Source organism: Peromyscus maniculatus, chromosome 2 (genome assembly GCF_049852395.1).
Source record: "Peromyscus maniculatus bairdii isolate BWxNUB_F1_BW_parent chromosome 2, HU_Pman_BW_mat_3.1, whole genome shotgun sequence".
In the NCBI taxonomy this organism is placed as follows: Eukaryota; Metazoa; Chordata; class Mammalia; order Rodentia; family Cricetidae; genus Peromyscus; species Peromyscus maniculatus.
The window spans coordinates 9,633,192-9,659,923 of NC_134853.1; the positions used below are offsets into that span (position 1 = coordinate 9,633,192).

General features: G+C 42.4%; 1 protein-coding gene across 13 annotated transcripts in view; it reads right to left on the reverse strand.

Moving 5' to 3' along the window:
- The window catches only part of Stau2 (staufen double-stranded RNA binding protein 2), a 281,249-nt gene that overhangs the window by 109,754 nt on the left and 144,763 nt on the right, over positions 1-26,732 (reverse strand). For 11 of the 13 annotated variants that reach the window (XM_015993567.3, XM_076563754.1, XM_076563758.1 and 8 more), the window contains one exon: positions 6,262-6,569. In XM_015993567.3, coding sequence (XP_015849053.2) covers positions 6,262-6,569 — 308 coding nt within the window. Of the gene's footprint in view, positions 1-41; positions 266-4,900; positions 6,570-26,732 lie in introns of those variants that run through there. The other 2 variants (XM_076563761.1, XM_076563762.1) reach the window with 2 other exon arrangements.

Below are 26,732 nucleotides of genomic sequence, written 5' to 3' on the forward strand. Positions count from 1 at the left end.
ACCCATTTTCTGAGAGTTAAGTGTTTTTGTTACATTTATTTATCTAATATTTGTGTGTGTGCAGGTACGTATGCCATCATGGCAAGGGATGTGGAGGACAGAGGACAAGTTGCAGGAGTTGGCTGTCTCCTTCCACCATGGGGGTCCTGAGGCTCGAACTCAGGCTGTCAGTCTTGGCAGCAAGTGTCTTTACCAATGAGCCATCTCGTCACTCCTAAATCTTTTGTTGCTGTAGCCATATTAAGGTGGCAGAACTTTCTAGAGCCTAAAATATGCCAAGATTTAAAATATAATCACAATTAGGAAAGTAATTTATTATATTACTAATATGATATTTACCCTGTACAGCCTTAAATATTTGCATAGAACTTGTTTTGTTTGACACAAGGTTTCCCTGTGTAGCCCTTGCTGTCCTGGAACTAGCTCTGTAGACCAGGCTGGTCTTGAACTCACAGAGATCCACCTGCCTCTGCCTCTCAACCTCTGGGATCAAAGGCATGAACCACCAATTATTTTAGAACAAAACCCAAATTCCCTTTCCACTCAAAACAGTCAGAATTTTTAGATGGTTCAGACCAGTTGTGCAAAGTTAAGGCCAGAAATAAAGCTATTCATCATTGACCTCTGGTTAAAACAAACTAGTATCCATAGACCACAGGCCACCATCACACACTAGCCATACTACAGGATCCAGCCTTCAAACACCATGCAAGTATTATGGTTTAAAATTTAAAAAAAAAATAGCAAACAACAACAAAGGATTTCCAAGCACAAATGTGCCAGCCACTTCGACATAATGTACATAATGCCTATATCAATGTATACTATAAGCCAGTCCATAAATATTAGTTTCCTTCCCTCGTTTATCCTTGTGTCTCCTAAATAGTCAGATGCCCCCAAGTGTTAAGGTGGGTAGTTTGGGGGATTTTTGAGTTTCAAGAATCTTTTATATTCATTATTCCACAGAGCGTTTTCTTTCTTTTGTGGAGGCTGCAGCCAAGCTTGATGTCCTGAGTTCAATTCCTGGAATTCACATGATGGAAGGAGAGAAAGGAGATTCTTCTGACTTCCATATGCACACACAATCATACACACATAAAACCACCCTCACCAACCAACCAACAAACCGACCAACCAACCAACCAGTCAATCAATGCAATATAATTAAAGGGTTTCCTAGTGGGAGGAGAGAGCAACCTATGTGGAAATTCAGGCATCTTTAGACAGAATGTTGGGAAAAAGGGCAACACTGGACTCATTCAACATGACATGGCTGCCAGCCCCACAGTGGGTGCTAGAATTAATCGTATGTCACTGGGTAAAAAAAATCCACATCATTGTCAATCTTTCTACCAAAAAGAAATACAATCCACATTAAAATAAAAAACACATTTCCTTCAAATATTTCATCTTCAAATAATTCCAGATAGCAAAATCTTCATGTTGAGTTGAAATATCTTCTGACAAATAACACAGGTGACGGACGGTTTGACTTAGGGAGGCTGCATGATGACAGCCATTTTCCCCTGCACCCGGTCACTAGTTCAGGTGGATGCCGAGGTTCCTGTGATGTGAAGGACTCTACCTTACTTGCATACTAGTTTTCCTCTGAAATATTTTCTATGCCTCACTATGTACATGTTGGTGCAGAAAGGTTCAAGATGAGTGTCTCTGCCTTTAGAGTTCTGAAACACTAACATAGCACATCATACTTTACTCTCAAAGTTTTATACAAATGATACCATTTAACATATACATTACAGCTATTTAGAATAGGGTCAGTTTTGAACAATGGAGTACAATACTATGGACTGCTTTACCCAAGACCTTGTTTCTTACCTGTAGAACTGGTACTCATCAAAGTATGTTTTCTTATATACACCAGGATTTCTTTCTTCAAACATGCGATTTTTCTTTACTGTCTTTTCCATGTCAGTAAAGTGAGGTGATCTATAACCCCTTTTTATCGAATAGTTATAAGGTGTGTAGTCTGCAAACTTCAGGGGGTTTAGCCAGCAGTATCTGAGAGAATAAGTCAAACTGCATGAACTTAAGTTGCCCAAAGAATACTCCTGAGTTTTAGGGCCACTGCAGGAAGATCAAATACATACCCCATTTTTCAAGTCTTTGGAAAGCAGCTGAGGTTAAACCCAAGAGGCGCTTTCAAAGAGTAAATGAAACCACAGCAGCGTATACTAAGCCCAGGTCAGAACCACAGGTGCATCCTTCCTGGCACTCTGGATTGTGATGTGCATCATAGCTTAGATGAGAACATGAACTCAGACACAGTAAAGGCTATGCTGTAAGGAGAATGTAAAATGGGGGATGTAAGATGGGAGATGTAAAATATGGGGGCACATTTCTATGTGGAGTGTAGATGAACAGCTTCTTTCTCCATATTCTATTTGCAAAACTGTACTTTTATTGTCCATTTAAAAACACATACCCCATTCTTAAAACACTAACACTTCCACCACCACCAACAAGAATATCCCACTGTAAACAGTCACTCTGAAGTGGATTCTGAAGTATCTGGTGTGGAGAATGATTCTGAGGGAGCCCAGTCTCTCCCACCTGTCTGTGCCCGCATCACGGTGTGACCTGCACTAATGTCAGACTGCCACATGTAAACACCGAAAAGCCTGGACCATCATGGTGAGCTCAAAGCCGCTAACTTCTTAAGAAAGGCAGATGAAATGTATTAAATGTGAGTTTTACCTGAAAGCAAAGCTTCCTGTTTAAGTACATATTCTCCTTTTGCTAGAAATGGCATCACTATCTAAAACTCCCATTTTGGAAAATAAACTAATATAGTTTAACTGAAACACCAATTAAGTGCTTCCTTATATCACTTATGTGAGGAATAAAATGATATATTTTATTCTAAAGGAATCATAAATGATACCATTCTGTGAATGGTGATGACATTATAGATAAGAGCAAACTGAAATTAAATATATCTAGGAGAGAAATTTATTAGAATTATTCATTTTCATTTTGAAGTTAAATTTTCCTAATGACTCCTTTAAATAAGCAACTGATCATTCTACTATTTATGAGTAATGTGAGAATAGAAAAGCACAGTAAAGGTAAAAACTTTAGAAGAATGCAAACTATAATATAAGCAAAATCTTCTACTTCAGCTCCAATGCACAGTATCCCAGCCATCGCTGTCATAATTTTCCTTACAACACCGAATAACTTTGAAACAGTGTGGTGTTGTAACTAAAGACCAGCAACGTTTACGAGAAACTCTGCAACACTATGACTTAATTATAACTTTGACTTATTTTTCTCAAATGCGCAGGGGTTATAGATGCAGACTGGTTATGGCGGACAACATCTGGAGTGTACAAATCATTGACATAAATATTTTCTAAAAATGATATATCTGCAAGAATTCTCAAGTTTTAAAAAGATAATTAAAATATACTCAATAAAACTTCAGAGAAAAAAGTACTCATTTATGAAAGGACCTAAAAGTCAGATTTCTAAAATACTGAAAATCTTTTGGTGGTAGGAGCAGAGTGTTCTTGTAAAAATTCCCAGCGTCCACCTGTGACCCAGCTCTAGAGGACCTGGGGCCTCTGGCCTACAAGAGCATCTGCAAAAACATGCATAACACACACACGCGCGCACACACACACACACACACACACACATCAAAATAAAACTTAACAATCTTCGGTGGGAATTCCTGAGAATAAAGAGTGATTAGGAATGTGTGAATGTCAGTCACACTCTGCTCTGTGAAATCAGTTGTGTGAAGAACATTCACTGTGTAATAACTGTAGTTATTTTATACATTTAAACAGAAGGATGTGAACCTAATACCCACATTTGCCTGAGCAAATCAGCTTTTTGTCACTTGTAAATTTCAAGTGAAGACTAGGAAGTGAAAATAAAATTAAGTTACAGCACCCTTTTCACAGGCTCAAGTGTTTTCCCCTGGCAATACGACATGACTCCCTCACACAGCAGCTTGTGACGTGTAACTCAATTTCAATGGGCAAGGGGAGGCCCAGGGAATCTGCACAGCTCTGTAGGAATGACAGCTGTTCAGTGTGGATGAAATGGAAAGGTACTGGCCTAGGAACAAAGACAACAATTTATTGTTTTTCAAGTTCCAGAATAAAAGTAACAGAAGGACACACCATCTCTCACAAGCTGGTCTTACAATTTCTAGCTACAGTCTAATTCAATCACGTAAGAAACAAAAATTCTGTTAGATTTTCTACCTGAGGAAATTACCCTGAAAGAAATATGCTTTAATACTCTTAACCACAAAGAACCTTCCACAGTGGCACAATGATGGGAATTCATGTGACACACTGGAGTCCACTTTCCCAAAGAAACTGCTGTTCGGCTGGCAGGCTGTGATCCACAGGCAGCACGACCCACTCAAATGAAGAAGCCCGGTAATATTTAAAAACCAGCTGCTTATAGTCACTAACATGCAAAAACCATGGAACACAGATCTGGAAATGTTTAACGTGCCCATAAACAAGAGCATATTACCTCAGCACAAGCTTTTAAGAGCAGCCTAAACAGCCACCCAGCCATGGGGGTAGCAGACCCCATGTTGGTTAAAGCAAAGATCTGATAAAATTATAGCCATTATCATTGCCAAGAACTAATGAAGAGAGATCTTGAAAACTTCAGTTCTTCTGGCAGCAAAATCATATCTGTTGTTTTATAACCAAGGAAAACTCAGCTCTGAGCTGAATGCAACTTGTGCTGTGTGTACAGTTTGGAGTGCCACTCGCAGACATTTCTAAAGGACTGCATTGATGAATGAGCAGTGGGTTTCTTTTCATCACAGTTTATTGTAATTTATCCTACGTAGATTACTGGTAGAACTAAGTATTAGTCTAGTACTTTAACTATATGAATCAAAGCCTTTTGTTTAAACAGTGATTTATTGTAATTCTTAAGGTAAACAACAAATTCTAAAATTATAACTCAAAATTAAGCATTTAAATTTCAGATGACAGAGTCAGTAATTGGTAACATCTTCTTCAACTTGATATTAATAGTCTGATTTAAAAACACTAGCAACTACCTGGCAATAGAGTTGAAAGAATCAGAAGGGATCTGTGAAGTAAGAAACCAAACCAAACATGCAAAATACTCCCAACACATGGTCTTCTTTCCCACTGTATAACTGACCCCGTGAAACGTTATAATACATGATCATTCTACACAGTACACATCTTCTAGAACATTTCTACAGGAAATTACAGGTTTGGGTCTTGAGGGGGGAGGCTAAGATGGAGAGTGGTGAGACCGTGAAATGTAGAGAGCCATATCTTCCTACACGAAGGCAAGCTGAAGTTTCATCCAGTTGACTGGCAGTTAACATTTCAGTACACAGCTTTCAAGGCAACTAAGAACCAGCACACGTGAACTTCCTTCCCACATTTAACAATTCTTTTAAAAGGGTTCATATATATACTTAAAGGAGTGTTGTTGTTGTGTTTTTTCCTCCAAAAGGGGACAAAGAATAAATAGAGGAGAAGCTTAATCCCCAAATCCGTACATACAATTCAGCTGTGTGCTGGTTTGAGATCACCACAAGACAGCTGTTGTACCACCAGAGGTAGATGCTTCTCCACCTCGCTGGCTCAGCACATGATCCAGTACAACAGATCCTCATTATTATACCTCAACAACTAGAAAGCATTCCATGACTGTCAGTGCCGTGTTTAATGAATCCTAAGGTAACAGACTTCCAGGAAGCTGAACCTGACAAATGTACCTACATTATTACCAGCTGCAGCATGGCAAATTCAAAACTGCTATTAAATCAAATCATCAGCAGAAAAACTCAACCATAATTGTAAAAAAAAGCGGGACAGTGATGTAAAACACTAACGCCAAGTGTCTCAAGGAGAACTCGGTTTGTGGAAAACACAGTGAGAAGACAGGTGCACCCAACCAAGACCAACTGGGAGACAGGACAGAGGAGGAAGGCAGGGCTGGAGGGATGGATGGAGAGGGAGAGCGCGAGTGAGAGTATAAATGTGAATATGACTATGAAGAGAGCCAGGCAGCAGCAACAGAACTACTGGACAGAAGAGAGAAAACAAGGCATGTACTATAGCTCTCTTTTTTCTGTCTTCTGTGTTCCTACGTAGTTTACAATGTAAGTAGAATGGAGGCCACACTAGCAGGCCAGAATGAGCCTTGTGATGCACAGAAATGAAGGACTGGGGGCTAATGGGTTCTTCTATTTTCTTTTTGTTTTCTTTTCAATCATACCTGAAAGCCTTGAATCCTTGCTAAATATTCCAGTTGTTTTGAAGGCTGTACTGGAGAACAAGGGGGGGTAGGAGAACTTCCTTTTAAACCTATGGCTTCAGCTGTAGGAGATGTTCCATTCATAAGGAGTTCCCTGGCAACTGTGGCTGAACTAGTCGATGAGGGAGACATACTGAAGAAAGAACTTGAAGGTTGGTTCATATCTTTGGGTGACAAGTAGCCTAGAGTCGTGCCAGAGGTCACTCTGTGGCGGCTGGCTTCCATCTCTTGATAAACATCAGGAGAGAGATGAAGAATTCCTTTTGGAGCTATGAATGAAATAAAGGCATGGTGTTAATGCACTTAAAATAATTCAAACAGAAACACACTGCAGCACTGTTAAGTCAATGGCTTCCTTTGCTGTAGTGACGCAGGAACGAGAAACTGCCCGCCCACCAAGCCTCTTCCTCAGGCCTGGGGAGGAGGCTGCAGCATGTATTCAGAGAACACTGGGTACAAAGTTGAAAGGGAGAAGCCTGGGAATGGGCACAGTCTTCATCCTGAAGCTCAGTAGTGCGCACCTCACATGAGAGAGGAAACATCCTCAACGAGCATCAGTTGAGGCAAAGGAGACAAATGACGGCAGCCTCAATCCAAATACCAGCTTCAGAGACACAAACCAACCGCCAGTGGCCTGCTCGTCTGCTACTCCTCGATGGCCGTCCCACAGACATCTCTGGACACTGAAGTGATTGTTTTTCCAAGAGTTTACTTTTTCCCCAACATTTATTTGGGAATTTCACACAACACACCCTATCACACTCAATTTCCATTCCTCCGAAGTCCACCTACCTACCAACCTCTGTCCCCTCCCAAAAAAGAAAAAGAGAAAAGAAAAAAATACACTAGTCCAATTTGTGTTGCCCATATACTCACTGGAGCATGGTCAATTCCCTAGTGGCCAGCCCCTTAAAGAAAACTGAGTCCTTCCCCATCCCGTGCCCCCAGAAGCCATCAACTGTGAAGAGCTACACTTCACAATCCTATCACAATTTTGAAGGACTCTCTTCAACGGCTTCCTGTCTAGAATGTTTCTTTTGGGGGTGGGAGGGGGAGGGTGTCACAGAAGCCTTCAATTTCTCTCCTTCTCAATTATGAGTCTACAGTCATCAATACCATTGCAAAGAAGCTTCCCTGCCCATAATAGCCAGCAGAAGCACAGATCATGGACCTCTACATGGTTTCCAGTGGCAGCATACACCAAAAATCTCAACATGGTCCCCAGTGACCCATGGGACATGGACCCCAACATGGCCTCCAGCATCAGGATGGACCATGATGCCAACATGGCCTTAGGTGGCAGCACAGCCGACTCCTCAGAGCTACTGAGAGTTCCCACAGGTGCTGCAGTTGACGTCTTGAATGGGAACTCCTTTCACTTTAAGTTATACGCATGTGTGTGGAAGGAGGCGGAGAGGGTGTTGGGTCCCTAGAACTGTAGTTACAGGCGCTTGTGAGCCACCTGCTGTGGGTGCTGGGAATGTAACTCAGGTCTTCCACAAGAGCACGAAATGCTTTAGACTGCTGAGCCATCTCTCCACACATGAAACTTTTTCAGCTGTTCGCTCTGGGTTAGGCTGGAAATGGCTATCACAACCTTCACCTTTGTCTCTTCAGTGGGCCGAGGTGGCCAAGTACACCACACCCATTAGCACTCTCAGCCAGGCTAAACAGAGACCAACCATCAGAACAGGCTCCGAACAGGTGAGGTACTGGGCTCAGGATGCATCCTTTTCCTTCTTAGGGAGAATCTGGGAGCTGGTAGGAGGGTTACCTCAACTATAAGGACAATGCCATAGGCTAGAAATACAGTACACAGATACTTAATTTTTTCCTGTCACTTCAGGTACAGCTAGTGCCACACGGCTACTTTCATGCTTGCCTGGGGTTCAGGAGCCTCTCTGACTAGTTTCTAGATTTTTCATCAACAGAATACACCCATGTACTATGTAAGCTGGCATGTCTGTAGAGATAAGAAGGGTCCAGGGCTTCGCAGACTACTATCCTCTCCTTCCGCCATGCACTGGCTCCCACCACTGACACTACAGCATTTAAACTCGTTCAGATGACACGGAAGCCCTTCTGACTCCTCATCACTCCATGCTGGCCTACCAAATTCTTTATGAAGAGCCTACACCCCAGACACACTTCCTGATTGTCCGGGCTGGTAACACACACATGTACACATATGTATACACATTCTCCTCCGCTCCCTCACTGCTCCTGACTTTAATTCTAACTGATGTGTTCTGGACAGTGTGCCAATAATACTGTCTGACTTGAAGTCACCGACAGCTTGTTAGGGCAAGAGAATGAAAACAGGTCATACAAATGTAGTATGCATCTCACTAGGTACAGGAGCGAGGAGAGAACTACGGCGGATGGACACGGGAAGGGCCTGGAGAGTCCGTGCTGCGAGGAACCTCCCACAGTGTCTAACGGGTTCTCACCACCAGGACGCAGAGAGTGGGGGAACTGCAAGAGCCGAGGCAGGGCTCCGGTACCCTGACTCCAAAGGCACACAAAGCTCTGTGCTGTCACAATGACACTAGCTTAAAGGACCGACTCAATTTTCTAGTGTTCGTTATACCTTTGCGTTAGTTTTCAAGTTCTATACATTAATAAGTATAGTATTTTTTAATTCTAAAAAAATTCTAATTTCAAAATTCGAAGAAAAAAAATACAGCAAAATCTCCATAGCCAGAAGATAAATCCATTGCTTTAAAGATGTTTTTAGTCCTTGTTGCAACTTCAAGAGAAATAAAAATCCAAGACTCTACATGACTTCTGTTGATTACATAAGAACATTTCTGTACTAAGTTTCAAACACGGCATTTTGGTTCCGTGAACTGCTGTGTTTAAAGCAGTTCCAGGATTAGGGTAGGGAAACATAGTGGTGGAGTTCTTCCCAGTGCACACAGAGGTCTGGGTTCAACCCCAGGACCACATTAAAAAAAATCTACGCGGCTGCACATTGAATTGGTTTCTGATTTTGACAACTGTAGACATAACGATGAACATTCTTGGAGCTAAATCCCTGTTCATGTGAACATTTGTTTCCTTTAAGTGGAAGTAGAATTCTAACTCAAAGGATATGCATTTTAGATTCTTTTTTATTTTGCATTACTGAAGTGTCCTCCAAATAAACTGTACTAACTTCACATTCCCACAGAAATATTTGAACGTGTCTTATTTCCTATTCTGGATTGGATATTACACTTGAAGACCGCTGCCATTTATTAATGGTGACAGAGGGCAGGTCAGCAGTTGCCTGGGAACGGAGCCGGCAAGAGTGGCAATCTACAAAAGGGCCTGAGGAAACTCTGGGGGAGGTAGAAGTGTTCACTTCACAGGCTTACAAACATGTCAAAAGGGATCAATGTGTACCTGCCACATGCACTTTATCATACTTCATGAAAACTAGGAAAACAGTTTCCAACTTGATAAGAGAAATGTTACTATTCCTCCATCTTTTCACTATCTATATGCACACTATATATAATTCTTATTTAAATCATTTAAACTCTATAACTCTAAATTATATACTTAGTTCAGTAAGTCAAGAAACAAGGGAATTGGGGACTGGATCTTGGATCATATGCAAAGAGAAATTAATTTGATCAACACACATTGTATAACTTCTCAAAGAACTAACAAAAAAGAATAAATTCAAAATAAAAAGAGGAAGCCATCAAGAAAGTTAACATCATTACTTCAGACTGAAGATTTCTTACTTTTGCTTTTAGATAGGACCCCTCTATGTGTCCCTGGCTGGCCCCAAGGGTCAGCCAAGCTGCCGTTCGTTGCCCAGTGAACGCTGGGATTCCAGGTGATCTATCACTGCCCTGGCTGTTATTCCAGGGCTGCTCTCCAAGAGCAGCACAGCAGATAATAAAGATGCTCTCAGTCCTCACAGCAGCATCTCAGTGGCAGCAAGCCAATGCAGTTAGGGTTTCCCACCACATGGCAAAGTCTAAGCAGAGTCCATTCTTTCTAGAGTCCACCAAAAAGGCAGCTGCAGACATGTGAATTTATGTAATTGATAGTCACTTTCTGAGTGATTTTCAACTTGAACATTGGGAACTATATAGATCAATCAAATTTCTTTTTTTTCATGCTGTACAATTAAGCTGCTTTTCAATAATATGACTCAAAATATAATCAAACAAGAATTTAAGATATGTACATTTAAGGATCTTTAACTTGTCATTTAGGTTTCCCAGAAAACTGTATTTACATTTCTATTGGGATAAACTAAACACACTTCTGCCCAAACAGAGTCCAGTTGTTCTGAACAGTCGCTACCATTGTACAGCATTCAACTGTTCATTTCTATTTTGGATATGCTTTTTTCAATGTAACCACCCTAGGTCTGTACCTTCTCTGAACTCGGTTTTGCTTGTGGACCTCAACTAAACATCATATTTACCTGCTGGGGCTTGTCACAGTCCACTATATTGACCCTTTATTTGCAGAGGTCCTGAACCCATTCTCCCACCATCTGTCTTTTGTTCCTGATCGTGCCTTTGATACTCCCACTGTGGGACTTTCTGAATGTAACCACTGTGCACAGCTACCCTGCGGATACAATACTGGCACTGTGCTCCTGTTTCCCTAGCATTACTGAACTCCCACCACCACCGTGAGACAGGGCTTTCCTACATTAGAGATGAGAAACTGTTGTCAGGCAAACTCTTTCAAGGTTACCTGGACGTGGTGGTTTGAATGAGAATGCCCCAGCCCCCATGCTCACGTATTTGAATGCTTTGTCCCCAGCTGGTAGAACTGTTTGGGAAGGTTAGGAGGTGTGGCTTTCTTGGAAGCGATGTGTCATTGGGGATGGGGTTGAGGTGTCAATAGCTCATGACATTCCCATTTAGCTTTCTGTCTCGTCTGTCTGTCTGTCTGTCTGTCTGTCTCTCTCTCTCTCTCTTTCTCCATGCCCTTTATCTGTGGACTCAGCTAATGCTCCAGTCCCATGCTTGTCTGCCTGCCCGCCACCATGCTTCCTGTCATGTTGGTCCTGGTCGTACCCTCTGAAACTGTAGGTCCCAATAAACCCTTACTTCTATAAATTGCCTTGGTCATGGTGTCTCCTCACAGCAATAGAAAAGTAACTATGACACTGAGTAATATGCAGCAATGTTAGGATTTATAGTAAGAATCTACCTAGATTTAAAAAAAAACCACTAGTCAAAAGAATAACTATGAAAATATCAGACAGAGTGAAAAAGCTAAACTAAAGAAGCCAACAGTATGAGGGAGATTTATAGAATAATCTAACAAAAAATGTAAAAGAGCCATGATGAAACTCTTCAGTGGGCAAATGCAAATACGTAACACAAGTGAAAAACAGGAAGCCTCAGCAAACAGAAAGACCCGGACAAAGGAGGCCAAGACAGGCAGGCTGGTGGCACAGGCCTGCAATCCCAGCACTCGGGAGGCAGGAGTGGAAGAAACATGAAGCTCATGGCCAGCCTGAGAGGGAGAGAGAGGAGGAGGAAGAGGGAGAGGAAGAGAGGCAGGCAGAGAACAGGGGAAGGGGGCGTGCGGGCGGAGAGACAGACAGACAGAGACAAAGACTGAGAACCCAATGGAAATACTAAAACTTACAATAAATTAAAAGTATAATGGATAAATTCGACAGCTGAGTGGAGGGGGCACAGACTGCATCCTGGGCAGCTCCCAGGGCCGCGGGGCACCACTTCATCCATGTGTGTGTGCTACCCACCTCTCGCTGTTCACGAACCACCCTCCTACCAGATCACTGCAGCATCACTCAGTCAAGAAGCCGTCACTGCCTTACTAACGGGTCCAAAGTGATATGAAGAGGGAAATGAAAAGGAGGGAAGGGGCTTTAATTGGGGAAGAGGGGGGGCTGATAGAGGGAGAAGGGAGAGGGAGGGAGGGGAAGAAGAGAAGAAGAGGGAGGGGGAGAGAGGGAGGGGGGAGAGAGGGAGGGGGGAGAGAGGGAGGGGGGAGAGAGGGAGGGGGGAGAGAGGGAGGGGGGAGAGAGGGAGGGGGGAGAGAGGGAGGGGGAAATAATACTAAGGATGTTTGAAAAGCCACAAGGAAAATTATTTTTTATTTACTTAAAATTACATATAATACATAGAAGTGTATGTATGAATGCACACACACACCATGAAGTTATATGGCCTGGACAGACAACGCTCTCCACTAAGAGAGCCACAGACTGACAGAAACCTCAGTAGCAGGCATGAGAAAGCCCCTTTCCAGTTGTTAGTGGGGAGTCCCAGATTTTCCCATAATATAGCTACTGCTGTTGCCCTCGGTTGCCTCCTAGAGGCTGAAGACATCTGCATTTTGGACTTAGAACTTGGAGGATCCAAGTGAGATCTGACCTGAAAGCCTCTTCCTGAGGACTAACATTCACAGTACCAGAAGGTGCCATGCAAGGTTCCAAGGGAGAGAAGAAACCAACAGTCCTACCCAGCTGTGACTCCATGCACCACAACAACGGCCAGCATGGCACAGCATCCCTAAGGGCGCACCAGCACATATACTTTGGTGGTAACCAACAGCTCTCTAGTTGGACTTAAGGTTCACTCAGCAGGAGGGAAATCATGCCTGGTGCTGGAAAGCTAGACAGTTCCCTGGGGCTAGTGAGGTCATGATCTTAGCAGAGAACTAACTGCCACCACTTCACTAGACCCTCTTCCCTGGCTGCGTTCTAAAACTTACCCTGTACCCACAGATAAGTACTGCTCTCACCTCTCATCAAAGAACCCCCTCTTTGTAACAGATGGAGACTATTCAGAAAACCGTAACCGTTGAAAATGAAGAGAACAACTGAACATAAGATCCGCATGCCTAATGAATGTGTCTTCAGCACAACTCCTGCACCCAAGGTCAAGGACATTGCCAAAAAGAAGCTTAAGGATTTTGAGAGCCAGGGGACTAGGAAATCTACTATGAGACTGTGTCTTCTAGAATGTCAGGGAAGCTTTACTCATGATACCTCAACAATGTGGCTATCTAAACAAGACCTGAACAGAAACAACCCCAGCAGACATTCTAATGTGGAAGGGGTTTTTCTCACAGGGCCTCATCCCTAGACAGAAAACTACGGGTGGAGAGGGAAGGCTGAGAGCAGAATTAGTCCTCCCTGGGAATGAGGTCCCTTGGTTGGGTTTCCTGCACTAAGTGGTCATCCTTGAAAACATACACAAACAAGCAGCACTGGATAGACTCAGCTCATTGTATTTATATATTTATGCATGCACATTATATTAAACAACTGAAGAGAAAGAAGCTATGATTGGAGGAGACACAGGAGGGATTGGAGAAAGGAAAGAGAAGGGGGAATGATGTAATTATATTTTAATTTAAACAAAAAGAAATATTTGGACATAAAACCAAAGAACAGACCAGCTCTGATACTCTGTGGCAAAGCTGCAGGTCATATGAGAAAAAAACAAAACAAACAAAAAAAAAACCACACACACACACACACACACAGTACATTAAAGGTTTAGTGCTACGGCCCTGCAGCATTCGGGAGAGCAAGCTGTGCACCTCCCCCAGGCAACACAGTAGAGCTGCCCTGGTGGTGTGGGTGCTGGTGAGCTGGCCCTGAGGGCACAAGTGCAGAACTGGCCCTGCTCCTTGCTGCCTGATGCAGTGGGTGAGCTAGCTGGGGCAATGCTGGACAGCTTGCTCTGATTGTGTTGATGCAGGAGAGCTGGCAGGCTGACCCAGCTACCACCCAACTACCAGGCCCAGAACCAGAGCTATGAGTTGGCCCACCCCAACATCCACCAACTATGAACTGCTGGAGCATGTGAAAGGGATGAACCTACAGATCCAAACAGCAGCATCTCTATGACACAGGCCAACAACAGGATATCCAAGAGGAGTCCCAGAGAGGGCCCAGTATTGAGGGTGTAGCAGAAGCCAGAGGCCTAGAACAGACCAACGACTCATTGCAATGAACATTTGCAAGTAAAGATGTATGGACTGAAGGGTTTACTGTGTGACTCACTGTGTCACACCACAGCTTCCACACCAAGACTTCTTTTTCTTTTTGTATGTTAGGTTGTTTTGTTTTGTTTTGTTTTTTGATTTTGCTTTTCTTTTAAATTTTATTTTATGGGGCGGGGAGATTGCAGGGGCAAAGGGCAGATATGGAGAGACAGGGAGATGAATGGGACTGGGATGCATGATGTGAAGTCCACAAAAGAATCAATAATAAAGTCTTAAAAAAAAGTTTAGTGCTACAATGGGTTTTTGTGGAATGTACCTTTATGAATAAGGGGAGGCTATTATATAACACAAAACTAAATGCAATCACTGAAAAGGCTACATAAATGGCATCAACAGACACTCTAGATAATCTCAGATTTCTAAATGGAAGCCGGGCGGTGTTGCACGCCTTTAATTCCAGCACTGGGAGGCAGAGGCAGGCGGATCTCTGTGAGTTCAAGGCCAGCCTGGGCTGCAGAGTGAGTTCCAGGACAGGCTCTAAAGCTACACAGAGAAACCCTGTCTCAAAAAAAAATAAAAATAAAAAAATAAAAAAAAAATTCTAAATGGAGTTCTAAATAGTAAGACAGAACAATAAAAGAAAAAACAGAACAAAATAAAATGGCAGGCTTTAGGTTTGATGTATACTAGTGGCATTAAATATAAATTATCTACATTTAACAATTAAAAGGAGATTGGCATTTTAAGTTTGAAAATAGGGTGCACTACCTATATGCTATCCACAAGAAGCTCATGTCAAATACAACAATACAGGTAAGTTAAGAATAAAAGAATAATAGAAACAGATAAAATATATAGGCATTCATTAAAACCAAGTAGGAGAATCTGTTTCCAAATAATGAGGTAAGAAGACGCATGTATCCATCCCTATACAAGCATGACAAGTGCAAACTTAACGATCTGAAAATTATCCTAAGGAAATCTGGCAAACAGAAACAATTTCCTTCTGAAATAAATAATTGGATTGCCTTTGCTCTCAGTTCCTGGGAAGCAACTTCTAAAACTCCTCAAACTTCCTAAGTGGAAAGGGCGTCTTTATTATTCCTGGTAGGTGTGGTGGAGCACACAAGAGTTTATGCTAGTTAGACATCTAATGGTGGGCCCCTAGGTAGTGGAGGGTGAAGGAGGAAAACAATGGGGAACATCTTGTCAGAAAGACCAGGCATGTGATTAGACAGCTGGAGTTTCGAGCTACATGATCAGCCTCACCTCCAAAGGCTTACGGCTAATATCAACTTCACAGCCAACGAGATGCAATCAGTGCCAACGTAACGAAGCCCCAGTCAACTCTACAGGCAACCCTGGAAGTTCAGGTGGGATTCGTTCTCTGGTTGACATGTATGTTCTGTTGCAGACACGTGTCAAGTCCTGGGTGAGAACAGCAGAAGACTCCCACTTGTAGCCCTTCTAAACCTCAGCCAGTGGCTCTGTTCCTTTGGCCTTCCAACACACAGGGCTCTCCTTTCTCGGACCTAAGATGGCTAAGATGATGTAGCTCTCTTGTTCCTCAGTCTCCAGAAAGGAACAGAGCCCAGTATCCTCTGCAAGGAGTAGACACCAGAATTTCTCATGTATCCTGGCTCCAAGCTGTAGAAGCCAAATGCCTGGCTTATGGAGCCAAGATGCTGGAAGACTCCTTCCACACAGCTGTTACCCATAAAGTAGTAGTCAACACAGGCAGAGCAAGCTGAGAACACTTGAGCACTAGCATTTCCTCCTCAGAGAAGGGAAGTCCCAAGTCAGAATACAGACACCAAGAGTATCAGAAACTACCTTCTGTACCTGGTAACTTGATCACACTGCGGAACTGTCATCCCAAGAGTAGTGGGCCACTGCACCAGATTTCCACCCCAGGGCAGTGGTTCTGCAATTATGCCCAAGGAATGAAGCAGTCCATAAGAGGAGAGAATACCAATGCTCTCCAACACAAGTGACTTTACCTGCTATGGGATGTGAGAAAATTCAAGTCCATGGGCACTCTTGAAAACACTGACAATTTTGGTTGTAAGAAGTTCATGGAAGTATGGTGGTTTCTAAAAAGCTAACCCATCATCACCTAGCTTGTCAGAAAGAACCATAAAAGGACAGAATTAAAAAGGGTCCCTTTGAGACACAGACCCACAACTGGACAATGTGCCGAGAGTGAGACACTTTGGAGCCCTCAGTCCTGAATGGGATGTCTTCATCAAAGCCTCCCCTCAAGGATCAGGGAGTTATGCAGAAGAGGAGGTGGAGTATTTCCAAGAGTCAGAGGTGATGGATGACTCCAAGGAAACAGGGTCTTCAGACACAACAGGACCGATGCACATAGGAACTCCTGGAGAGTGTGGCAGCACACGTAAGACCTTACAGGGTGAGCCAGAGTCCTAGCATGAGCAGGGGAAGCAGGCGTGAGTTCCCACTCCTAATCAGGATGCCATCTGCAATTGGTACCTGCTGGCAATGGGAAAGCTAGCTGGCTTTCTCCAGGAGTCTCTCTGGGGAGATTAACCACACTTCACAGTGGGCCCCATGCCCAGGAGTGGGGCCACCGTAAAAGGAACTCAGTGGTCTTTTTGTAGATTTTCTTTTTGTCTTGTTCTGCTGTTTGGGCTTTTTTTTTTTAATTTTTTTTTATTTTTTATTTTTTTTTATTTTTTGGTCTTACTGGTGTTTTGCTCATATATTTTGATTTCTATTTTTGTAGGGGTTTTGTGTGTGTGTGTTTCTTGGGATTTTTGTTTTTGTTTTTTAGAAGGGGGAGAAAGAAAGAACATAAAGTTGGGTGGGTAAGGAGGTGGGGAGGAGGAATGGGAAGAGGGAAAATTATGACCAAAATACACTGTTGAAAAATTATTTTCAATAAAAAAGTCCCTTTGGGGGTGAGAACAAACCTCAAAGATTGACCTCAAATACTGCCACAAATGGTCTCAAATTTAATTTGATCCTATCAAGAAGAATTAAGCGCACACACACACACACACACACACACACACACACACACACACACACACCCCTAGTCCATCAGTACCTTGAGCCAAACAGCTGCATTAGACACCAGCAGAGGCAGAAAGTCTAACAAACAGCAGAAAAAGACACAGCTAAAGAGCCTAATAAATCCACTGTCATCCCAGGTGACCACGCACACACTCAGGAATGCATCCTCTGAGGAACTGCATTACAGGCTTCATGCTGTAGGAGAAACAGGCTTCACAGAAACAGCCCAGCCAAGTCATTAATTAACAAACAGTAACAAAACGTGCCTGAGAAGGGAATACTCCATCCAGACAGCTCACATCACCTAAGATGTGCAGTTTCAGCATCCCATTTGGACCAGGTAAAGAAACACAAAACTGCATCAAATGCTGCACCAAATGCTGGCCGGAAAGAGCCAACAGCCAAAAAAGCAGACGTTGCTACGCCTCTAAACAGAGCACAGGTCTAATGCAATGTCTAGGTAATTCTTGGCAGGAGTTATTTGTAGATAGAAAAAAATAGAGTTTAACATTCATTTGGAAGAGCAAAGGAAGCAGTATACCTAAAATAATTTGTAAAAGGAATAAAGTGGGAGGGTAGCTGATCCAACCTAAAGGCTCTCTGACCGGAACTGCTATCAGCAGAGCGATACACACACACAGGTCAGTGACTGAAATCCCAGATGAAGGCCACGGAGTGAAAGCCAAAGGCAGCCCAGGAACACACAGATGGACACCACAGGTGAAGCGGGGCAGAGTCTCAACCTGAGCCTCTCGCTTTTAGTAAAAATGATCTAGAATGGACCTCAAAGTTAAATGTAAAAGTCATAGACTCTTTAGACCAAATCTAAGAAGCACTACTACAAACACATCCATAAGGAGAAAAATTAATAGAATTTGTTAAGAGTAATTTTCCTGTGCAAAAAAACAAAAAACAAACAAACAACAACAAAAAAACCCTACACAGAAAGAGAATGAAAATATAATAATGTAGATCAGGAGGTAATATTTGCAAACCATATATCCAGCCATAAAACTAATATCAGTGGCATAAGGAACCCTGATGACTGGGAAGTAAAAGACAAGGAATCCATTAGAACAAGCAGAGGACACAGTTCACCAGAGGACATACCGCTAGCAAACAGGCACATGGGAAGTCTTCATATCATCAAATGTCAATGTCGCTAGCCATTAGAAAAGTGCAAGCCACAGAGAAATGCCACTGCAGAGCTACCGAGACGTCACTGCAGAGCTACCGAGATGATGTCACTGCAGAGCTACTGAGATGTCACTGCAGAGCTACCGAGATGATGTCACTGCAGAGCTACCGAGATGATGCCACTGCAGAGCTACCCAGATGATGTCACTGCAGAGCTACCGAGATGATGTCACTGCAGAGCTACTGAGATGTCACTGCAGAGCTACTGAGATGTCACTGCAGAGCTACTGAGATGATGTCACTGCAGAGCTACCCAGATGATGTCACTGCAGAGCTACCCAGATGATGCCACTGCAGAGCTACCCAGATGATGCCACTGCAGAGCTACCGAGATGATGCCACTGCAGAGCTACCCAGATGATGCCACTGCAGAGCTACCGAGATGATGTCACTGCAGAGCTACCCAGATGATGCCACTGCAGAGCTACCGAGATGATGCCACTGCAGAGCTACCGAGATGATGCCACTGCAGAGCTACCCAGATGATGCCACTGCAGAGCTACCCAGATGATGCCACTGCAGAGCTACCGAGATGATGCCACTGCAGAGTTATTACCCAGATGATGCCACTGCAGAGCTACTGAAATGGCTGCATAGTATGGGAACACACTGGCTAACTGACCCCGAATGCTGGGTAGCATGCAGAAAAATTGGGCCACTCACACATTATCGGTTGAAAAATGGTACTCTAGAAAACAGATGGACAGTTTCTATGAAATCAAACATGACATTACCTCTCCATCTGTGTACTCCTGAGTACCCAGCACACAAATGGAGAGCATATGTTAAACACAAATCTGCAGATGAATTAGCAAAGCAATTTTATTAGTAGTAGCTGAAATTGAAAGCAACCTGATATCCTTCAATGGGCAAATGCCCTGACTATCCTATACTACAGAACTGTACTGACACGCACAGAAGTATAAATGGAATCTCTGGAGAATTACTGATTGAAAAAAAAAAGTTATATACTGAAATGTTATCCCCTAAAGCTAGTCACAACCCACTCTCCTGATTCTGCTTTTACTCTGAGAGTTTTCCAGTTTTGCCTGGTGGCTTTTGTTTGGTTTTGTTTTTTGTAGTGCTTGGAACTGAATCTGGACCTTACACATTCTAGGCTAGCATGCTATCAGTAAACTATGTTCTTAACCCTCATTTTTACAACGTTCTTGGAATGGCAACATTGTGGATGTAGGCAGAAAAGACACTATGGTCTGGTCATTGGGGGTAATAGAAAGGTCTCTGTAGTGATGGACTGTCCTGTGTGTCTCTGCACTAGTGTCTGGGTTGTGATATCTCATTGTACAGTTTATAAGAAGTTATCCTAAGTGCACTGGAATGCATGTACACACAACCCCTCTGTATTTATTATAACTGCATGTGAATCTATAATTACCTCAAGAGAAAAAGTTGAATTAAAAAAAGGTTGTGACATGGAAGGATGGCAAAACAAGAAGCCCTACTCTTCACCCCCAAACACCAACTTAAAACGATACATAGATTACAGCTCCACAAGAGAATTCCAGGATCCACTGCAACACACTGCAGCACACCAACACAACACCAACAACAGACACAAGGAAGCAAGCAGAAGAATCAATTCCCCTTTACCCCCACGTTGACACAGTACCAGGAGAAAACATTCCAGCTCACAAAACAATTCCCTTGGGCAAACAGTGGAGTACCTTCCAACATTCTAAATTTTTGAAGAGCTGAGGAAATAACTAGTTTTTGTTTGTTTGTTTATTTATAAATCTCACTCAGAGTGGACCGAGAACTGGTATAATCTGGATCCTAGGTGCAGGAGAGAAGGAGGCAGTTTCCTCTGACACAGTTCAGCATAATAGTTCTGTGAGTTCTGGTTCTCTGCAGGGCTGCCTCAGGGACTAGAGCAGTACTTAACTGGGTACTGATGAGGGATGAGTATAGTACTTTGGGTGTCTGTTTGTTCAGCTACAGAGGATAGAGAAAGCAATAGAGCCAGACCCAAAAAGAAACAGATGCATGCAAAAAAGAGCAAGAGAGTTACTATTCCTAAGAAGCCAGCAGGCCTCTTACAAGAATAAATAAATACAAATGTACACACAGGTCAGAGCAGTCACAATCTCACTGGTCAAGGTTTTAGAATCCTGCCAATGACATCCAGGTTGACTGTGGATGGTCTTCTTCTGTGCACATCATAGTCAGTCAGTCCATACCCACTGTGAGGGTGGCTGGGCTTTCAAATACACAGTTAAAACACACATGAAAAAAAGCAAGGGACCATGGCTCTGTAATGGGAATGTCATTCTGTATGCTGGGAATGTGTGTTGCTCTGATTTGGTTGATAAATAAAATGCTGATTGGCCAGTAACCAGGCAGGAAGTATAGTACAGATGGGATATGAGAGAGGAGAATTCTGGGAGGAGGAAGGCTGAGTCAGGAGTCACCAGCCAGACAGAGCAGAAGCAAGATGTGAAGGCAGAACTGAGAAAAGGTACCAGGCCACATGGCTAACCATAAATAAAAATTAATGGGTCAGTTTAAATGTAAGAGTTAGTCAGTGGTAGGCCTGAACTAATGGCTGAGCAGTTTTAATTAATATAAGCTTCTGAGTGATTATTTTATAAATGGCTGCAGGGTCTGTGAGGCTGGGCAGGACCAGAGAAAACTTCAGTTACAAATGGCACCCAATGTGGGGCATGAACTCATGACCCTGAGATTAAGAGTCTCATGCTCTACCGACTGAGATTGAAGACTTAACAGTTATAGTTACAATCTTCTATCTTAACTAGAACATTAAGTATTATATTCAGGTTCTTCAAGATAGGGCACCTTTTGGAATGATCTCTGTACGTGCCTTTTACCTATGCTCTAGACTTCTCTGGACGTTAGTATTTTAGCATGTGTCTCTTGTTTGATATTCTTCGTGTTGGTTGTAGTTCCATCTTATCTAGGTCATTATCCTTTATTCCTCCTGGACAATATTTGATAATCATTCCTATTGTATATAGCTTTGTATTAGGTTAGAACTTTCTTATTTAAGCAAAAGGGGGAGATGTAGTGGGTAGCTGTTCCAGCTTTGACCTGGAAGTGCTACTCCCATTGAAGCTTCCAGTAACTATCACGCCTATGAGGCAGGGCTGAGACAGGAGCCTTTAAGACTTGAGATTCCAGCCAGGCGGTGGTGGTGCACACCTTTAATCTCAGCACTCGGGAGGCAGAGGCAGGCAGAAAGCTATACAGAGAAACCCTGTCTTGAAACCCCCCCCCCAAAAAAAAAAAAAATCTGAGATCCGGATGTGCCAGCTCTCTTGGTTCCTGGATCCTGGACGCTGGAGGTAGACTGAGCAGAGTTCTCCAGAGAACACTGCTGGACTGCACTTCACCTCTCCCAGACCCTGTAACCTATCCCTTTACCTGTAAGTTACCCCCACAAAATAAACCTCCCTTTTAACTATGTGGAGTTGCCTTAATACTTCTACCAATAGCTCAGATAAGGGAATCTTCAGAAACTGATCCAGATGGAAGCCATGGTTATTGACATGGTGACGGTAATAGAGAAGGAGACAAGGACATTCTCTCAGCAAATGTTGTTGCAAAAATTGGGCATCTACCATACACATAAGACAATTTAAATGTATTAGAAACTTAATTATAACTCCTGAGACTATAAAACTCACAGAGGAAATACAGTGGAAAAGGCTTGTGACACTGACCTTGGCAGTAGTTTACCGGAGTGAAGCTAAAAGTACAGATAGGAGCAGAATAGACAAGTAACTTCTAAATGTATCATGATCCATTTATTTACTGTGTCTGTCTGTGTGTCTGTCTGTGTCTCTGTGTGTGTGTGTCTGTCTGTCTGTCTGTCTGTGTCTCTGTGTATATACTTATGTGTCTGTGTGTGTATCTGTCTGTATGTACACATATGTATGTATGCTATGTCTGTCTGTGTGTACACCTGTGTTGTGTTTTCATGCACATGCCAACTGTGTCATGTGTACAGAGGTGAGAGGACTACTTGTGTAAGTCTTGTAAGTCTATTTTCTTCTACCAAGCAGGTCCTGGGGATTGAACTCGGGTCCCCAGTCTTGGCAGCAAGCACCTCCACCCTAATCCAGGCATCTCACCAGACTCATAAACTGCTTCTATACAGCAAAGGGGAAAATCAACAGAATGGAAATGAAGCTGCAAAACTAAGAAAAAATATGTGCAAAGCAAGTATCTGATACAAGATCATTCTCCATAATGTATCAAGAACTCCTACAAGGGGGCTGGAGAGACGGCTCAGTGGTTAAAAACACCAGCTGTTCTTCCAGAGGAACCAGGTTCAGTTCCCAGCACCCACATGGCAGCTCACAACTGTCTGTGATTCCAGTTACTGGAGATCTGGTGCCCTCTTCTGGCCCCCATGGGTACTGCATTTATAAGGTACACACACATACATGCAGGTAAAACACCCATACGCATAAAATAAAGAAAATCGATGAGCGAGAGAGAACTCCTAGAAGTCACTATCAAAAAACAAAGAAGAAACAAATAACCCTAATTAAAAACTGAACAACAGACTTGGACAGACATTCCTGCACAGAAGATAAGCAAAAGATGCATGACGAGACGATGTTATCAGTAATCAGTAGTGAAGTATGACTCAAACCACGATGAGGCACAAGTGTAGACAGAAACAAAACAGACAACAACAACGAACACCCAACAGCAACACTCACACCAGAAACAGCGACTGGTGGCAAGCACCGGAGCCACTTCAACAAGTGTGCACTGCCCGTGACAACCAAACACATGGGGCTGCGAGACACGCTATGGCAAATTCTCAACACATAAACGTCCCACTAATAATTCTACTCCTGAACATCGCCCCCAGAGACTGATGAAAACCCAGGAGAGGCAGTCATAGTGCTCTGCTTTGCTCACCTGAAGTGCTCTAGAAACGGAGACAACTTAGAGGTTCCGTGTGGGGTGAAAGGATAAAGGAAGTGCGGAATGTGCACACAGCATCATACCATCCGACCACTCTTTTAAGGAGACACTGCCCGTGCCATGACATGATGAACCCGGAGAGCACCACAGTGAGTAATAAGTCTGTCACACAGGCATCAATACTGCATAGTCCCACTCCAGAAGTTACCCAAATCAGACAAACCCATAGAAACCCAGCAGAGCAGAGCAGTGCTTTCTGGAGCTGGGGACGGGGAGTGGGGAGCAGCTGGTCAGTGGGGAGGAGTCCCATCACAGAGTGAAAGGTCTAAGAATCTGCGGGACAGGTGTGCTTTCCTTTAACAAGAATGCAGTGCCCATTTGAAAACTTATCACAATAAAAACACGTGACTGAAACTTGTAAAGACATCCAGCGCTCGAACAAACAGTGACAAAGTCAAAGCAAGGCAACACCACCCCAGAGGTATATGGCGAGGCTGAGCCAGCGCAGCACACACTCTTACATTGAGAGTTTTTTCATCTGTAAAATGAACTAGGCTAGAGAAACTTGAATGTATTTCAGATCTAATAGCCTATGAATCATCTTAACACAAACCAGAAAGCTTGGAATAAAAAATAGAATAGCATTCCCCTAAAAGCCTGTTGAGTGTTTCTGAAACGCGACTATTACTGAATTTTTTTAAATCTTAGAAAAATCAAGTAATGCAGATATCTGTCCCACTGATGTAATACTAGTTAAGCAGACACTTCATGTAGTTCTCAGCCAGTTAGTGTTTTTACATGATCCACCCAAATATAAATGAGCTATCTGAAACAATAGTTTGGATATTTTCCATGTTATAAAACATCCTAAGTGGTTTAAAAAGAGACTCTGGTACATGATATATAAAACATTCTTTCACAACATGAATATCTAACTTCAGTGGAATTTCTTAAAAACTTGACTGGTTTTTGCTCCATTATCAGTATGTAGTATATTTAGAAATAAATATGTCATCTGGTAGCAAATGCAGAGACTTTGAGATGAGAAGACATGATTGCAACTTCACTACTATCTCTGGATACATTATAAAGTTCCTCAAGCCTCAGTTCTTCCGTTTGTACGATGAAGAGCCGGGCAGTCCCCAACCTTCCATCAGGTCTCCTGGTACTGTCCTCCTCGTATGCCGTCCACGTTGCAAGAATGACTTTCAGAGAGACAGCATTTAGTAAGAAATGATAGCGATGTCTCTATCTCATTATGTGCAAGGCTAAGCCAGGACTGCCATGAGTTTAAGGCCAGCCTGGGCTATACAGTGAGTTCCAGCAAGACCTCAACTTAAAAAAAAAAATTGCCTTCTAAAGACTGCCATCCTGAGAATCAGAACTCCCTGGTACACAGAAATGCATTATTTCTGAGACTGGCGAGACACTAATAACCCATCCGCTGTTACACCAGGTCCGGCAATATCAAGGTGAGACCCACAGGTCTCTATCACGTTTAAATTCGTAAGACTTTGTTTCAAACATGTTTGGAGGAGCCCATTTTTATACATTATAAACTATCTAAAGATTATCAGTGCAGTAAGGGAAGTAAAAGCACCTTGTATTTCTTTCATTTGCACCAACAACAAGGACTGTGAGATATGATTTTTAAGACTAAAGGATTACATTTTACTTTCAAATAACACGTTCCATTTTTAAAGAGTTTTCCCACCATGGGAAGTGTGGTGGTCTTATTCTCAACAGAAGAAAGCAAGGTAAATGCCATGAAAGATACTATTTCAAGCTGTAAGATTCTCAAAAAGTTGTAAGTTTTATAAGCACAGGGAGGCTACAGGAAACAAGAAATCTGATACAGCTGGTAGAGGTATCTATTTGTAGTAATTACATCAATCAAAATTAGAAGTATATACATATAATTTTCATTTTCATTGGAACACTAACTGTACACATTACTGGGGCCCAGTGCAGCATTTCAATGAATATATATATATATATTTATTACATATTATATAATATGTAATATATATATTATAAGATGAGATCAGTGTAGCTGATATGCCATCTCATAGACATCATTTTTGCTGGAAGCATTCACAATCTCTACCAGCTACTTTGAAACCTGTCAATTGTGCTAAAGAACATTAGGAACTATTCCACTGTCGGTACTAATCACCCATCTCCATCCCTCTAACCTTTCCTGGCGATGGCTACCATTCTATTATTTCTTTCAGATCAACTTTAAAAAAATATTTTCTTGATTTTTAAGTTACACAATTATTTTAAGATGATAATTCTTACAAATTCCAAATTCTGTACTATCAAATATTTTACGCCAGAAAATAACCATTTTAACCCTCCTCCTCCTCCTTTTGAGACAGGGTTTCTCTGCATCCTGGAGTTCACTCTGTAGACGAGGCTAGCCTAAGAGATCTGCCTGCCTCTGCCTCCCGAGTGCTGAGATTAAAGGCATGCTTCACCTCTACCAGGCTAAGCTAGAAATTTTAAGTTCAAAATCTTCAGTTAGTACTCTCAATTCACTGTTTTGCATATGTTAAGTATAAAGATATTTTTCTTAGTAGTGTAGGTATATTTTTTCAATAAAATTCAGTAAGGACAAGGGTTAGTGAACCAGGAAACTGTGGTCCTATTACTAATGAAGTCACCTCTTAGACCTTCAAATCTAAGTGTGAGTATGCTCTCTTTGTCATTCTGTGCCTGTCTTACATCACACACTGTCATGTTCCCCAGTTCAACTTTTGTGGCTTCATGTGACAAAACTTTTAGTGCTCAATAATAATTCACTGTGTGTATAAATGTCTCATGTTAGCAATCTCATTAGAGGATATATACCCAAAAGAAGACAGTGTGCTGGAGACATTCTGCACTTCAAGGTTCATTAGAGCACTGTTCACAACGGCCAAGCTATGGACTCAACCTAGGTGCCCACTGACAGATGGGTAGAAAATAAAATGAGGTTTTCTATACATGAATCATGTCATCAGCAAACAAGACAACAATGTGGCCTGCTCTAGATGCCTTGTATGTTTATTATGTTATTGCTCTGGATAAGACTTCCAAAACTTCGTTGAATCAGAGTGGTGAAGACAGGAATCCTTGTCTGTCTCCTACTCTTGTGGAAATGATTTTAGCTTTTCCCTGTTCAGTATGAGATAGGCTGTGGGTGACCAAATTGGGCCTTATTATATTGAGATATTCCTTCTGTACCTAATTTTTTAACGTTTTTAATCACGATGTTCGTTTTTAATGTATTTTCTGGTTTTAATAAGATGATTGTACAACTTTCAGCCATAGTTAAGATATTTATTACTTGC